A 17,477-nucleotide genomic window follows, 5' to 3' on the forward strand; every position below is an offset into this window, starting at 1 on the left:
GAAAATTTGTGGTCTACTTTTTAAATCAAAATTAAGCATACTAAAAACATACAAAAACGGAATCAAAAAAACTGGCTGATAATAAAAATTAGTATAATGAAGACGTCACTAAAAATATTTTAAAACTTTGGAATATGAACTAGGCATTAATTATATCAAATATTCTAAGATTATTTCATCATATGTTAGGGAGACAAAAATCAAATTTTATTAGCTAAAAGGGATATAAATAGATAAATTTAAAGGGATAATGAGATTATAAAACTAAACTGGATTCGAAATTGAAACTAACTTTGCCATTCTTTTTTGGCAGGAAAGCTTACAGATTAAGGAGTAGTAGCCAAATAATTAGTAGTGCCAGCAGTTTTCCTTTTTTCATTCCACTTCCTAGAAGAACAAAATCTCTCTAAATAGAGCAAAAGGGACTTGACTCTTCGAACTTGCACGTCTATGATAAAGCCACGCGGACGTCAAAGCCAAAAAAGTACATGAGAACGGATTTTACACAAAGATTAAGGACGAATCGCCGATGAAGCAAACACACTTTTTCCTCTACCTCCTCCTTCTGTGACGCCATCAAAGCCAAACGCATTCGGAATGAATAATTCAGACCGAATCTTTCCCCCTTTTGCGCCGGGCAACGGAGGAGTAATGCGTAATGAGCCTCACTCCGGGCTTAATCAATAGGAACGATGGGATGCGTAAAAAGGAAAGAATACACGAGGAACGGAGAGTCTTCGGACGGATTTATTCAATTTTTCTTTTCGACCCATCCCCGCGTCGTCGAATTCGAGCAAAAGAAAAGGATTGCGCGGGGAAAGAGAGAACGGAAAAAACTTGGCACCGTAGTGGCCCGGCCGAGAGAAAAATCTAAGGAAAAGGATGGTGGAGTGAAAAGTTTTTGAAGGATTTCTGCTTCGCTTCGGCGGCGGAGCGATGAAGAGAAGAAGGTTTTTGAGGGGGAGGAAAAAAGTGGAAAGAGATCGAAAGGGGAGAAAAATAGGAGCGAAAGAAGGAGATAAAAAAAATAGTTTTGCAAAAGCTTTCGCGGAGCCGTTTCCCTTAACTCGGCGAAATGGTGGACGGAATGGAATAATTAATCACGTTTTCCTCCTCATGTGAACGAGGAGAAGAAAAGGGCCTCCGAGAGAGGAGAGGAAACGCCAGGAAACAGGGGTGCAGAGGGCCAAGTAGGGTGAGCTTCGTGCTAGTGATGGGAAAGAGACGGATATGTTGTAGGGTGGGCGAGGGTGCCGAATGGGGACTTGTCGCCTGGCTAGAATCCAGTAAAAAAACGGGGGTTCCGCCCCCCTGGGATGAGTATTGGCCGAAAAGCACATGTGGAGTCGAGCTACGTAGATAGCGAGCCGACAAGTAGGAGGGAACTCAGAAGTGCACGACTAATCGCATTTTCGTAAGAGAGATAAGAAAAACGGGGACATCGAAAGCTTCAATTGAGATGCGATCAATATGATTAGTATGCCAAAGCTTTTCAATCGGATGAGATTCCTCCTGATGGAATGAATACTAGATAGATCGCAAACTATGCAAGAGAATAATTCACCTTTCCATTTGAAGATCTAGAAGTATTCCCTTTCGCCACGAGAGAGCTTAAATGCTCAAGAGTGCGATACTCGGGCGGTTGATTCGGAGATTGGCTATGAGGGACAGACATCCAGCTCCCGGGGGTAAACAAAAGTACTACTGACATACTGATACTAAATAAGGTCAGCAGGAAAATCAAGATATCCACAATCACTTCAATTATGTAATATTTTCACTTTTATAATGCTAATTATTTATAGAAGGTAATTCCCGTACAGGTGAGGCAAAAAGCGTTCTTTCATCAGAATTTTAAATTAGTGCAAATTTTTTTAACCCTGTCCAGTTAAGTAATTAACCATGTAAAGTACACCTGCGTGTGGCACTAACCGGCGTAAGATGATTGTATCGGAAGCACGGGAGTAGAAACAGGAGCATGGAACGGTTAAGTAGGAAATTTGGCACCAATGGTGGTCTACAGGTAAATATGAAGAACGTTACTTAATGGACACGCCATTAGAAGATACAAATATTTTGCAATAATTACTCAAAAGCAAAATTCTCTATAAACCTCGATTTCTGTGATATTTGTCTCCAACTACAGTCCTTTCGGCGATGTCTTGAAGAGGGGTCAAAGAAATGCGCTATTATGGACAATAGCTACTCGAGCAAAACTTAAGCTAACTTTCACTACCGATCCATCCACAAACGAAAAGGGGATGGGGAGGGACATGGCGATTAAGGCCGGGTTCTCACAAAAACGGGGGCTCTCCGGTCTTCCATCTCGGTAATCGGGGATCTCCATCATGCGCATCTTGGATTGAAATAGCTCGTTATGCATTGCAACGGAGGCGATCATTAATCCTGCAGAAGATCCTTACAGAGAGCATTTCGGAGGGATTCCTGCGTTCTTACAGGTTCGGGCTCATCCCCCATGCTTACACTTCAAACAAACCTAATTCATTCTAGACTCGCAAAATATTGGGTCGCTTAGGGTGGTTTGGGGTCTCAGTTTTGCATTACGTGAGAAACATGAATATTTTAAAAGGGATTGACAAAGATTATGTCAAATAAAGGAGAAACCGAGACTTTTTGAAAACTTGTTTCTTCATTCATATATTGTGCTCCCATCATCAAACTGTGACCGATAAGCAGTCGAAGTCCATCAAAGGTGAAATAATTTATACCTGCATTGAAATTATTAAACACTGCTTCCCGTAAAAAAAATTCCCCCATCCATGTGTATCATTCCCAATTAAGTTTCCTCCCCTTCAATAATTAATACATAAAAAGCAATTCGTATGTTTTGTTGCACCTTACCTCTATTTTTTCCAGCGAAATTTACACTCGTTAGGTAATCCGTATGTTTTATTGGCATTTAGAAGCATATTAATGCCTGATGAAATTAACTTATATACACATTTTTTTTATTTTGCGAAATAGATACCTGCTAAGTTTCACGTACCAACCATCTCAACACACCCTCAATAATGACCCCACTCCCTTACACTGCGTAGTAAAACACGGCCCATCCATCTCCCAAACTGCTTCCCAATCTCCACCTCGGCCACTTCCGCATTCGGTGGATAGATGGGGCGACATTCTCTATCTTGCTCTTCCTTCCATCTCAAAATGGCGGGGGTGGGGATCGCAGCGAAGAGGTCATTACCGGATGAAGGGTAGAGGGAGGTTGCGTGCCCTGAGGAGGCCTAGGGACAAGGAGAGCGGGGGAGGAAGGGAGCCTTCTGAGAAGCGAGGGCGTGGCTGGGTATTAAGTTCCACACGTCGGGCCAAGCCCTTCCCGCATGTCTTTTCCCTCGCTCGACGCCCCCGCCGACGCGGATTTCTCGTGAAGGGCGCGAGGCATCGCCTCACGGACGATCTACGCCCTTCCTGAACACGCAGGGCTGTCCACGCTTAGAGGTGGACAACGCTGCGTGAGGCCGCGTACTCGAGGAAATTGAGCTACGAGTCCACAAACCCCGCGGCCGCAGTGGTGCAGTGCTTGAATTGCCTCTACCGGGGCTCCTAGCGTGGGTGCGTTCGAGCTGCAATGAGTGGGTGGGAGATCAAATCCATGAGGGCATACTATGGAATATAATTCAGGCTCCATGTCGTGGAATTCCAATACATTAATGGAATAGAAATTGTTGGTAATTTTCCATAAGTATTTTTGGGCAAAGAGCAGTAAAATGAGAACGGCGCCAGTAGAAGTTCGAACTGGTCAGAGCACTTGATGCTAAACCGGAGGATTCTGGTTCGAATTCAGGTCAAGGAATATGGTTTTCCCTAATTAATTATTTCAGCCAACTTTTCTATTTTTCAATAACTTTTCCTGACTTCATTCCCATTCACTGAATTATATCCTAAGGATTTTGGGAGGATAAGGGTGTAAAGTGACATATTCCGCCAGAAAGAAAATGCGGCGCAAATCACCGCATTTTTCGGGGTAAAACCTGAAAAATGTGTCGATGCATGTTTTTGTTAAGCGCTAATCCGGAAACATTGACTATCAAAAGTACATTTTCACAACGAATTCCCACTAGCAGCTTTGAACATTTTTGTGAAACTACCTAATGAGTAATATTTTAACAAATATACAAAAATCGACCTCTATAGAGCCTGCAACCACTTTCAGAATTCCAATGCAAAAATAAAATAATACATTAATGTATTAAAACGGCACTACAACCGCATTTTACTCCATTTTTAGACGCTGACTAAGCAAGAAAGTGCAATTAATTACAGTCATAGCTACATGTACAAAACAAGGTTATTAAATAGACCATGACAAGCGTTTGAATCGCGTGAAAATTTAAAAGATGCAGGAGAAACCTTATCGGGAGAGACCTTATCTTATATACTGAGGAGAGATTTTCCAATTGAAAATGATTAAGCAGACGTTAGCCCTCACAAAAAAATCTACGCTCATTTAAAAACGACCAACGCACTCGAAACACTTGCCGAGACAAAAAAAATTTATTCAAATCACTTGAGCGAGCGGGAAGATTGGAATTAACCTCCTCTCGGGCGAGAAAGCAATCTGACAATCTGGGAGCAGGAATCGCCGACGCATGCAAAACCCGGGGTCGGCGTCAAAAGCGAGAAACGCGTTGGAAAAAGTTGAAAAGCAGAACGGAATGAGGTCAGGAACGTGGGAATGGGTTGGGGAGAGAGAAAGAAAGGCGGGGTGGAAAGTCGTGGAAGGGGTTTGGTAGAGAAAATATAAGGGCATTGTGCCCCCCCCCCCCCCCGGTAGGGTTTAGGGGAATTGAAAGGGTTAGTGGGGAGAAGGAAGGAGAAAAAGATTCGTACGGCCCGGTCCGGGCATCCGTAAGAAACGGCCGAGCGATAAAATGCTTATCCTTACATAATACGCAACAAATTAATGAATCCGAGGGAAGAGGGAGGAGGTGAGAGAGAGAGAGAAGGAAACTTTGATCAGGAAAAATTATATGACGCGGAAAGTGAAGAATGAGATGAGTCTCTCTCTCTCTCCCTACAGAGAGAATTGATAACGGTTATAAATCGGGGTCCAGAGATTTGGAAAAGGATTAAGGGGGTTACGAGGGCCAGGGAGGGACGGCGGGGGATGCAGAAAGGGGTGGCACACAAAAAACGAGAAGAGAGAGTTGGAAAGGAGGGAAAGAGGGAGAGAATGATGAAGAGCAAGGAGAATTGGCGCAAAACAAGGAGGGGAGAAACTCCAAGGGGAAACTTCCACGAGAAGGACAGGAAAAGAGAAGACGAAAACAGGAGGATATAAAACTTCAAACAGTCACAGCAAATAATGTAATATGAAAATGGACCATTTATGACAACAAAATAGAAATGAGTATGCAGAGACTAGAGGGATCATTATTTAATGAACTAGAGTGAGAACAGTAAACACAAGTTAAAAAGGTAAGCTATGATTTTTCGAGCTGTAAAATACAAGCATAAGTTTGAGCTAGGTGTGCTCAATTTTTCCCTACAAGTATTACTGTTTTTACTCGCCATTCGCTGAATCAATGACGAGAGTAAATTTATCACTCAAGAGTAAATCAACATGGAAGAATTCACTGACACGATTGTACTTGCACTATAGCGGCGGATTCCATTCCGTCAGTTGAACAGATAAATGAAGTACATTTCAGTCATTAAACACCACGTTGTGGATACTCGGCTTCTCGAGAGAGAGCAATTGTGAGTGCTTTAACGGCCCCTGCTTGGATCACCTTCTCATCATATGTGATCATCTTATGCCAGAGACATACTGCCACTTGAATAAAAGAGAGGCTATTCTCACGCAATCCATCAAGTAAAGAAATTCCTTAGGCCTTTATTAAAAGCCATTACAACTTTTTTATGACCTAAAGAAGCAGAACGGATTGAAATAACACAAAGAGTCAGAAAGGATGTGTCAGAAAATTATATTCAACCTTCTCAGATTGCTCTTCCTGCAATTCGGATTTGAATAGAGCCCGATTGCTACGCTTGCGAAGTCTAGAGTTAGCAAAATCCCAGGCATAATCCTGGAAAAAGAGCATAATTGAAAAAAAAATCCACGCATTAATATCCACCTCCTAGGAACTGGGAAGGCTGCAGTTTGCATTCTTCGACTCAATTTTCTAACGGCAGAAACGGCACCGGAGTCACGGAACGGTCTGTATTCCGACGCGGCATTAAGATGAAAGCGGAGAGGAGTTATGAGAGGGTCCACGTATAATGAGATGCGAAGTCAGATAATGGGGAAGTATAAAATCAACCCGTTTTAGGGGGAGGTATTCGGATCGGGAGGAGAAGAGCCGATGTCGGGGATAAAACCGACTGAATGCGGGGTGTACGAAAGTGATATGGACCCTGGAGGATGGGCGCAAGGGCTTTTGAAGGGGTTAGATAGGGCAAGGCGGGGGGTGGATCGGAGACCAGGCCAAGGGTGTAGGGAAGAGCGATGGCAGGCGGTGCCCAAGGTCCACGAGAAAGGGTCAAAGGGTGCGGGGGAAGGAGAAAGGGATAGCAGAGCGTTTCTGCGGGTGGCCTCCATCTCAGAGGAAGGCTGAGTAAGGGATCCAAGCGGACCGGAAGAGGGGATCCTAATATCGGCCTCTCCATCTCATCTCCCTCCAACGAAACCATTTCCCAGCACCCACTCTTAACTGTCTCAACCGCCCTACCCAATCCACGATACACTCCAAACTTTCTCCACCCCTCTGCATTCTTCATCAGCGATCCTTATATGGGCCTGCTTCGTTTTGGGACAAACAAAGTTTAATAGACGGAGGATGACAAGCTAAGGGAGTACTATAAACGGTCAAATGTTGGTGCCGTAACACCTCCTGCCACACGCTGATTTATGCGGCTTGCGGGTAGTATGTAGATGCCGACCGTGGTTAATATTCTAACCGCGCATGGCCGTGTCGTTTCCACAACTCAGAGGTAACATATACTAGAGCTCACATAATGGATGCGTAGCAACCAAAATAATAATATAATAACGATAATAATAATAATAATAATAATTTTATTTACCCCTACATTTTGATTTTACAGTTGAATAACGAAGATAACAAAGATAAGGAGCTTTAGGTGGTCTACAAGGTCATAGGACCGAAACTGCGACATCATTAAAAAACAAAAAAGTATGCCAATAAAAGAAAATAATAATGCAGTAAAAGAATACATGACTGTTTTAAAGAAATAACATCAAAATAAATGTTAAATTAATTTGTAGCTGCAGATGTAAATCAACTCCAACATTAAAAGCCAGACTACAGCATTACTGCGGGAAATTTAAACAGCAAATTAAATTCATTCGAATATATTTCATTTAAACCCTAACAATTCTTCTACTTCGTTTGAATTACAGTTAGAGGAAATAAAATTTCAAACGGAAATAACAAGCATGTAAACAAGCGCTATCGTCATAGTCAGGGAATCACACTAATCAGATCCATCATGTGATCCCGGATTTTGTCATTTCTATCTAAGTCCCGGGCGCGAAAACCGATGATTACTCTACCATAATTTTTTCTGAGTACCACAACAAAATAAACCATGATATCTACCAGAGGCGGATCTACGGGGGGTCTAAGGGAGCTGTAGCCCCCGCTTTTGGGTATCCAATTTAAACTAGATAGAAAGGTAACTTTTTTCCAACCCCACTACAACTGGATTTTTTAACCCTACTTAGCCCGTATAACTTGCCCTTGTCCCTATCCTGAATCCGTTACTGGTCTTCATACAGTTTAAGATGAGCGTAGTGGGAACAAGGAAGTGTGGACGGCAGCATGGGGGCGTGGTATAAGAAAGAGAGAACACGGGGATGAGAGGGATGAGGAACACGGAGGAAGGATGGATGCAGAAGGGTTGAACGGCGCCCACTAATCTCCAAACATCATCTTAGCTAAGGGAAACTGGCAGCGCCACGCTAATTACGGGTGGAGAGGCGGCGAGGACCTGAAGATGATAGTGTCAGAGGACGGGGTGGAGGAGGATATGGGTAGATGGGAAGGTTAGACCAGAGAGAGGGACTATAGAGCATTCTCCCCGACCAACTAGCCCTTCCAATCAGCCCCCTTGAAGAAGGTAGAAACGCGTCAGATGTGGATGAGGAAATGGCACATCTGGGCTTGACTGACGGATCAGCCGATCTAAAATCATCACCGAGATGGTCAAGAGGGTGGTGAGCAGCGATGATTACCACATACGTCAACGGCCAACTTCGGTAACTTTATTTCGATGGTCGACCGATAGTCGATTTTCACCCAATTTCGGACAGTTATCGATTTCCGATGGTCATTTGTGCGTTGAACAATATGCGACATCGCAACTAGACTGCAAAACTATCCACCGCGCTTTACTGGGAAGAACCTGACACAGATAATCATGATACACATCCTTCTCAAACAATCGATTCGAAAAAAAACAAATGAACTGAGGAAAGCAGAATCCACCTAAGTGTAACGAAATCTCAAGCAAGTCAATAACACTTTTCAATTTACATACGCCAGTATGAAATAAATATGCAATACATCCTCGCCCTACGATAGGTTCAACTTATGGTTCAAGGTCCGGCATATTATCTACCCGATTTTGCACGCGCTTTTTAAAATTCCCAATTTCGCTAATATTGTTTCCCTCGCTCAATACGCCACCAATTATTTGTTTGTGTAATTTATGTAATAAATAAGGTATATGTAATTGAACTCCTTTTTTGAGAAAGAAACACATTCTTAATAGAATACAGAAATCACATGTTATTATGGTCTTTGAAATAACTCCCAGTCCGCAATTAATGCAGATTTAACATAGAATGGGATTCGCTTTACGAACGAAAAAGATCGTATTAAACCAGGTTTGACTCGGTGGAAATGCGATACACCCATGATAAAAACTACATATGGTAATTTCCACAGTTAAATGATGAATTAATATCGCATAGCGACGGAGGAATTCATAAGCATATAGACCAGAATAAAATAAGGGGGAGCCACGCAGAGAGAAATGGACGGATTGCAGGGCGGTACGGGAAAAGAGGGGAGACGTGAGCTTTGGGTGCTGTGCTGTAGTGAGAGGGTGGATGAAAGAGAAAGAGGTTGACCGACGGGGGGTATGTAGAGGGGGACCGAGGGGTTGAGTTTAGATGTATTCCCCTTACAGGATGGGGGAGGGAGGGTCTTGTGGCCGGCTCGCGAAGGGATCGGTCAACTGCGGACGGGGAAACATTTTCTGCCGACTGATAAAGGGGTTAAACATCAAAGTTTGCTGAGGGAGGGAGGCCGGGGCTGCTGCTTTGGAGGAGACGGCCAAGGGAACGCCGGCTAAACAATGGAAGCCGCCGCAGAGGTAGAGAGACGAGGCGGGCGGTCAAGCGGTAGAGGAGTTTCGGGATGAAGTTTGTGATACAATTCGCTCGAGTGGAATTAAAGTACCCAATCAGATAGTCACTCCCACTACCAACAGCGATTAGTTATATATTGGCCACGGAGGCTTTCGGGATGTTTCTGGTTAGACAAGGCCGATTAAAACTTGAGGGCTGAAATAATAGCAAGACAATGTGCAGATGAAATGCCTTCAGGTATGAGCAATTGCAACGTTTCGACGTTCAATGGTATTGAAGGCCATGAAAATGTTTTCCCAATAAACGACCAACGAATTCCATACGATAGTGTAAGAAAAAATTATCAAACCATTTTCAACCCCGAAATTGACAAGATTACCAAGAAAGGGGATCAATAACAGACTCGGTTTTTACGTGACAATCTCAGGTATTACAGGAATTTACACGGGATGGTAGAGATTCTAGATTTTTTTACGTACCAACGAATAGCCTTCCGAATTAACTGCAATCAGAATATACTGAATATCATTATCATCAGAAAAACAGCTACCAAGAACCTGATTCTTTGAAAGAGCTCTCCAAAAATGTACCATAAATTAGGTATCTATTCCCTAAAAGAATAGTATGTATTTTAAATAAATGGATGCTGGAAAAAAGATACAACATTATTTTAGCCTCAAGAACGTGCAAATTTGCCATTTGAACATGACCTACCACCTATTATGTTCTGTAAGACATCTTAGTAACGCTACTGGTTGATCAATTAGCACCCTTAGTTCTTAATCGACACTTATCTACAGATTTTATGCTATAACAAACGATTAGGATACCACACTACGAATACTTTCCCTATGAAAACTGAACTACCGATATCCTTAGTGTCATAAAATAATTACAAGCCTAAAAACATCATGGGAGTAACGGGATTCTTTCGATCTGTAAGCATCTCTAGGATTAAAACGCACACGGGATCGCGCAAAACCGAGTTACAATAAATAAAAAAAACAACGCGGGCGCATCAGAACGAGGAAGCGAGCGCGCTTTCATCAACCATTTGCTTTCATCCAACGAGTACATACGCTGGAGTGAGCTTGTGTGCGAGATATCTAGAGAACTTGAATCATCCGGCTGAATGCATGACGAATTACCTGTCTTACGAGGCGAACGAGCAGACGGAGAGAATGTACATTATCCACTCCAGCACTCTATGACGAGCCTGCCATTCACGCGCGAAACAAATTGGCCGTGATAGGAGGAGGAGAAAAGGTCGACGAGATCTCTGGGTGAGATGCAAAATATTTCGAATATTTAGGCTCTATGTGCTTGCTCACACCAACGGGCGTAGTGGAGCTGCAGGTGGAGGTTGTCTTCTCCTTGGAAGGAGGGCTGGGTATCATTAAGGGTTGGGTGCTAAAATGGAAGGAGGGTGAGGGGTAGTGAGTGGTCCTCTTATGTGCGAGGATGCTTAAGGGAAATGCGGGGGTGAAAGGGGGAAGGTCTCGGGGTGGGCTCTCCTTCGGATGGGAGAGAACAGTGCAGCAGGACCCAGACGAAAACCCGACGCGGATGGAAAAGAAACGTTGAGGAGGCAGGGCGGTAAGATCTCATCTAAAAGGGACGGGCGGCGGAAGTGGTGGGGGGGGGGAGTTTAAAGGCGTTTGAAGGGACGATTAAGAGTTTCTTGAAAGCATGGGATGGCTGGGGAGAATAACTCACGCCCCCCTCGGTAGGCTAGCCCCTCCTTCCAGCGTTATTTTCCTCCCCTCCTAGTCTCACCACCCTGTAGCGCCCCTGCCGAGCTAGAAGATAGAACTATATTGAAAATAGCGATTTTGGCTCGACATAAACCAAAAGGAATGGGTATTTATGAATATGTGTTTGTCCAAGCATAAATACGAGCGGCAAAAAATGAAAAATGCCTGTATATTATTCTGAATGACCCGAAGGCTAAGTGCTAAGCTTGGATTGCTTGAGCTATTTAGAACAGATATCTTTCGGAAAGAAACATCATTTAAACACCTTACTACGTTTTTTTTATTTTCAAGGTCCGACTGTAGCGATGAAATAAGAGAGATATTATGCCGAAAATATACGCATAGAAATAGGTTTTTGCTCCTAACTATAAAGGACTTCAATAAGAACTAGGTGTGACCCAATAGCCACATATTTCCAACTGAAATCTCTTTTTATTTTTTATCCTTTTCATTTTTTTTAATGGATGATGTCTTAACATACCTTGCCATACGCCCATTGAGGTGAATTGCGGGTTAGTTTGTAAATGCAGATAAAAGGAATGAGAGCGCTCGGAAGTGGAAATGAGAGGGCGGTGTGCTGCCACCTGCTTGCGTGCGCCATCCTGCTGAACTAACACCCCGAGTCCCTAGCCAGTGCTCCTCTCAGGAGGAACACGCATTATAGGGGATATAACGACGCATCGGATGAACGCCAAAGGGAGCTTAGCCATGCTTTTCCTACGCACTGCAAAAGTGGCGTCTTTGCTACAGACACGCGCAACACATCATCATGGGATGCCTGAGACCATCAAATAAAAGTTAAGAAGCCCTAACTAGCAGAGATTAAAAACCGTATCTGCATTTACAAAATACATTTCCTCAGCGTTTATTCCTTGAAAGTAGTCTAAAAATCTCAAATACATGTCCCACAAAAAAGTTAGATTACTGATCAGCATATGCATTCAAATAGTACGAAAATTTAAACTTCATCACATTTTTTAGTAAATTAAAATGTTGCTAAAAATGGTTTAGAGCCTGCCAAGTAATTATCAAGAGTAAGAATGATATATTTAATCCCATCCAATACAGCTAACGTAAAATACATGCCGTTCAAAATGTGTGCGCCTAAAAAACAAACATCGGATATTTGAACATACAAATGTAATTAGAGCTATTTTTTACTCTGAAAAAATAACAGCATCTGGTAAAATGGTATTCAATCGTCTTTGTACACTGGCGGATTTTCATCCGTATTTGATATTTTATGACTTTTTAAGTCTATATTTCTACTGCGCTTAAATACGTCCAAGAATGGACGCAAACATGCAGAGATCTTCTCAATAGCGTCGCGGAAACCTTCTTACGTAATAACAGGAATAAAATGTACTCACCGGTCCAAACTGCTCGAAATAATTCTTGACGTCTTCTAGTGTGGTCGGCGCGGATAGACCTCCGACGAATATCTTCTTCGTCCGGGTCACCATCTGCAAGTGAAAGACACGAGAGTTAGAGAGAGGAGTCGTGCGTGGGATACGAGCGGCGAGGTCAAAAGACATCGGAGCGATAAATACACGGGCACACTTGACATGAGTGGGAGACGGAGAGAACGCCCGGGGGCGAAAAAATAGGTGTGGATTGGCGGAGGGGAAAAGAAGTGAAAGTGAGTACCTGGGAGCAGGGTGGAGAAAGGAATAGTGATAAAGTGGTGGAAAAAAAGGTTTATTATACATCCTCACAGCCTCTTCCGAGAGAGTGTGATGGAGAAAAGAAGAAGGGATCGTGGAAGAATCTCCATCTTCGCTTCTTCCCTCAGATCTGCCTTGGAAGGGATCAGGGAAAGGAAGGGGACCGCACCCTTTGCTTCCCTTTCCTCCAGAGTATCGTCGGGAACAGAGAGGGAGCAGATAGTGGGCGGTTCCCGGGTGAGAGTGAGGAAAATTCTATGGGAATCCTGCCAAGGAATTCGGTTCCGCATGAAGTAATCCCATACGAACGTCTTTAGTATTTTTCTTATTTTCAGTTTTTTCCCCCTCACTCTTCATCTTTAAGACCCACACTCACTATCCACTTCGGTCTTTTAAGCGGGAAATATAAAATAAAATGCAGCAAGCAATTACTATTCAAGCACAGAAACATGTAGTAATGTATGTACGTTGGTGGAGCCTGAAGGAGCAACTACCGCGATGACAGACAGTTTTAAAAATAGAGCATACGAATTCCATAAATAATGTTCCCAGAAAAAAGTAACAAAGAATAATTAGAAATACCACCTCTATTTTTTAGAATGCCATATGGGATATTAAATTGGCAAGGCAGACCATAAATGTTATCTTTAAATTGATGAGCGTTATTTCAAATCAGTTTCAACAGAATTAATAATAGATGAGGAATCCAGTACTGGTATCACTGCCATTTCATCATCACCACGCCATTGAAAAATGAAACGCAAGCAGAAACTGAAAGGAAACAATAGAAACGTCTGCAAGCCTATATACGATAACATTTGTTATACTTTCCTTTATAACGTGTAGCTGAGGCTTTCAAATGTACCTCTATTTGCAAAAGCCTCACATTCAAAAAGGGCATGAATGGAGGCACAAATTTATATGCCCTCGAAAAATCAACTACCGTCCCTACATAGTTTTATCCCCATCTCTCTTTCTGAATAACATTAGAACGCGACAAAGAAACAGTAAAACATAGAGAAAAGAGAGGGAAAGTGGCGGCAAAGGTGAATGTGTACACAGAGCGTAAAGAACAGATTAGCTATGACAAACATTTATCACTGTTACTTTTCAACTATCCACAATTTATTTAATAATTACCACCGGTTTCGGCTGTTAGGCCATTATCAAGTACACACATAGATCAAATATGGAGCCCTTCCACCTCATACTTCAAGTTTCGATTTAATGTATAGAATAGAAACAAAAGGATGGAAAGGATTAGACAGAAGGGAAGCAAAAATAAAGGCAGATTTAGAGAGGAAGAAAGAAGGTTCAAAGGAAGATAAAGAGGAGAAATACACAGAAAAGCGAGAGAGAGAGAGAGGGAGTCGTGGATAAAAAAATGAAGTGAGCGGTGCGGCGAGAGAGAAATACAGGCGGCAGGGAAGCCCATCTGGCATTAATGCCTTCCCTCCGCTCCCAAGCTTTACTTTCGCGAAATCCACCAGATGTCATAATCTGCATGGGCTGCCATGGTGGGATGGTTGGTGTTCATCCGCGAGCATTTGATAGGGAAAGGCTTTAGTGTCCTGTTTCCTCCCCTCCTCCCCCACCCTCTCCCCCCACCCTCATCGTCCACTGTCACTCTACACACATACGCGTATCCATAATCTCTCTCCCTCTGGGTTCCATTCATTTTTTTTCAGTTCTTTTTCATCTTTTTAATTCAACCCTCCTCTGTTTTCTACTCGGCACCACCTGCCAATATACTCGTGACAGTGGAGGGAAAGAGATGGGAAGAAATGTAAATAATAAAAATTTAAAAAATATATATATCGAGTTTGAGAATATGAACCGAGCATACAGGAAAAAGTCCACACGTCGACCACAAAGTTCCCTGACCACCACAATGAGCTAAAATAACTCTCTCCCTCCGGTTCCCCTCTTCCTACTAGAATTTCCCACTTCTACTTTTTTTCAGAAAATTCTGGTCCGTAAAATTATTTCGGCAATGACAGTAGCGCGCATAGTACATAATAAACGTGAGAATCAAGGCTTTTTTCCTAGGGTCGTGACCGATAACTCTTTACCAAAAGGCGAAGATGGGCATGAATGATAGTGCGTACATTGCTTTTAAAAAATGTCTGTGCGATTTTTATGGAAGTAAAAAGGAGTAATACATTGTATGCATCCGAGAACGGAGAAATTTGAATGAGGATTTTCATCCGTTTGCCCACCATCTCCTCACGGAAAAAATACCACCACCTACACATGGAAAAAACAATTCCATGACGCCACTGTTCGGCAATGTCGTCATGGAATTGCATGGCGTCACCCATACAGCATATATTACTATTATTTATGGACTTGTCCATGACTTTCCAAATAGAGAATGTTTAGAAGGAATGGGGAGAGAGGTACTTTGGCACATTTTGATGATCTGGGAACTTTGTGGTAGAGTAGAAATCTTCTTGAGCATGCTAAGTTCATATTTTTCATGAGACGGTTAAACGACTTCTTACAAGGAGGCAAGCGGACTGGCATGAAAACAAAAAAAAAATAAAATGAAGAATATATAAGCTTCTGTAGTAGTTCGTCAATAACATCGAGAAAAATAACAGTCTGTCCTAACAAAATGTATTCAGGAGCATATCTACATCCGCTTAGTCAGCGTCGAGATCTCACCGAAAAAAATTGAAAATAATAATATTTTACTGCGTAAAACATTTAAGTTGATGGATATGTCATAAAGAGATTGTCCTGCAGTGTACCTACAAACAATCGGATAAAGGATAGGTACCCACTGCTATCATTTATCACAGCGAGTGCCACTATTGAGCTCTGATAAAATACGTATTCCATGCTCACTTGAAGAAATAAATAACTCCATCAGTCTAAAATAAAACTATTTCCTGCAAGCATTAACTGCCAGACTAACATTGAGGGATTAAAGTTTTCTCGATTAGGAATTATCTCAGTCGAAGAGACAAAAAGCTAATAGTTAACTCCTAGCACCCAAACGGCTCTTTTGTAGACCTTTGAGTGACCGGACGCAGAAAGGGAGGGTGAAAAAGCCGAAATTTTAAGGCCACAAAGAAATCGGTAAAGCTGCGTGAGAGGAGGAAGGGGGAGTACGATCGGATCCTCCTTTGCACCGATTCCTTTGTCGTCCGGAATTTCTCCATCCCGCGATGAAAGACCAAAAGAGAGAAAGAGAATTCGAGGATGGAAAAAAAGGCAGTGTAGACTCCGGAATCCGATCCTCTATACTCGGAAATCCCCTCTAAAACGCGAGTACTTATTCCTGCAATCCCTCTCTTCCAAAATCCCCAATGCGGTGACTTCCTCGACCGGCAAAGCCGGAACGTACATCGAAGCGAGCATACTTCATATCTTAGGGAGGTTTTCCCGACCCCATCTTTGCTGACCCTTTTCACTTGGGTCTGTTAAGGCCCTGCCATGACCGCATTTTTATTGCTGCATGCACACTATGGTGGCATTATAAGTTAAAAAATAAATCCAGAGTTTTTTTTCGATTTTTTCGAATGCATCTTCATGTTTTCGTCAGTAATTCCACAATAATTCGTCAATCATGCGTTTATATTGCAGTCAGTACAATTACAGGGTGCACTGCATTATTCGTAGCAAGATGTCTAATATCAAAACAACGAGAACAGCACGTAACGTAGCTTCAGAAGCCTCACCATTATATAAAAAAGACTGTATAATTTCAGGTAGTCACAACATACCCTTTTATTTCAGGGTTAATTTAACTTATGAGCCAGTGATTTTCATTATTCATAGCATTTGCCGAAGAAATATGATGTATGCCTCAAACTCTGAGGGGATATTTCTGTGACTATGGACATATACATTTAAGATACAATCAATGAAAATGAATAATTGGATTTTTGTATTATAATTTAAATTTAATGTAAGCAGGGTTCCTGCATTAACTATTCAAATTAAAATGAGAAAACGTCAGCATAAATGTTTCGATTCCCTTTCTTTTCGGTTGAAGAATTCAAAATCTACATCATTCCCCGGTTATTATAACAATATTATCAATAAAAATATATATTGCAGAGAGTACAATTATAATGTGCACAGCAATGTTCTTAGCAGTAAGTATAATCTCATTACGCTGAGAACAGCAGTGTATGTGCCTATACTTTTTACCGTTACCGCGACAAAATCCCGGAATTCAATCGGTAGTTGGTAGTTAGCAGATTCCGCTGGTGAGTGGCCTTCTTGATACATCAACTTAAGGCTGGAAGGCGATACTTGGTGACAGGAAACATAATGATGATACACTTTTGTATGTTCCACAGGAGTTTTAATAACCGACCAAGGTTTCGACAGTATACTATGTCATTATCAAGGTGAATATACACAAATTTGCGAGCTAATATAAAACCTTAGGGAGGGGGGGGGGTTAAGACAGGGAGGAGGTGGTGATGGTGGGAGAGGGGAGAGCTAACGAGGAAATGGGTTCCTCGCTGACCTTGAGGTCGGTTATTAAAACTCCTGTGGAACATACAAAAGTGCATCTTCATTATGTTTCTTGATACATCACTTACAAAAACTTTTCTCTTCACTTCGTTCCTCTCCTCTCACTGATAGTGTCCCAACAGCACTCGGGTCGCAGACTTTTCTCTCCACACGCGGGAAGCACACGGCCAGGCCGTTTTCTCCCTCTCTCTGCGATTACAT

General features: G+C 42.4%; 1 protein-coding gene across 5 annotated transcripts in view; it reads right to left on the reverse strand.

The window, feature by feature from the left end:
* The window catches only part of LOC124167603 (RNA-binding protein Musashi homolog Rbp6), a 716,673-nt gene that overhangs the window by 417,637 nt on the left and 281,559 nt on the right, over window positions 1–17,477 (reverse strand). For all 5 annotated transcript variants that reach the window (XR_006866742.1, XR_006866741.1, XR_006866740.1 and 2 more), the window contains one exon: window positions 12,489–12,581. Coding sequence is in view for 1 of the 5 variants with exons in the window: in XM_046545586.1 (XP_046401542.1) it covers window positions 12,489–12,581 (93 nt within the window). In the remaining 4 variants the exon portion in view is untranslated. The remainder of the gene's footprint in view (window positions 1–12,488; window positions 12,582–17,477) is intronic.

The sequence above is a fragment of the Ischnura elegans genome, chromosome 1 (assembly GCF_921293095.1).
Source record: "Ischnura elegans chromosome 1, ioIscEleg1.1, whole genome shotgun sequence".
Lineage (NCBI taxonomy): Eukaryota > Metazoa > Arthropoda > Insecta > Odonata > Coenagrionidae > Ischnura > Ischnura elegans.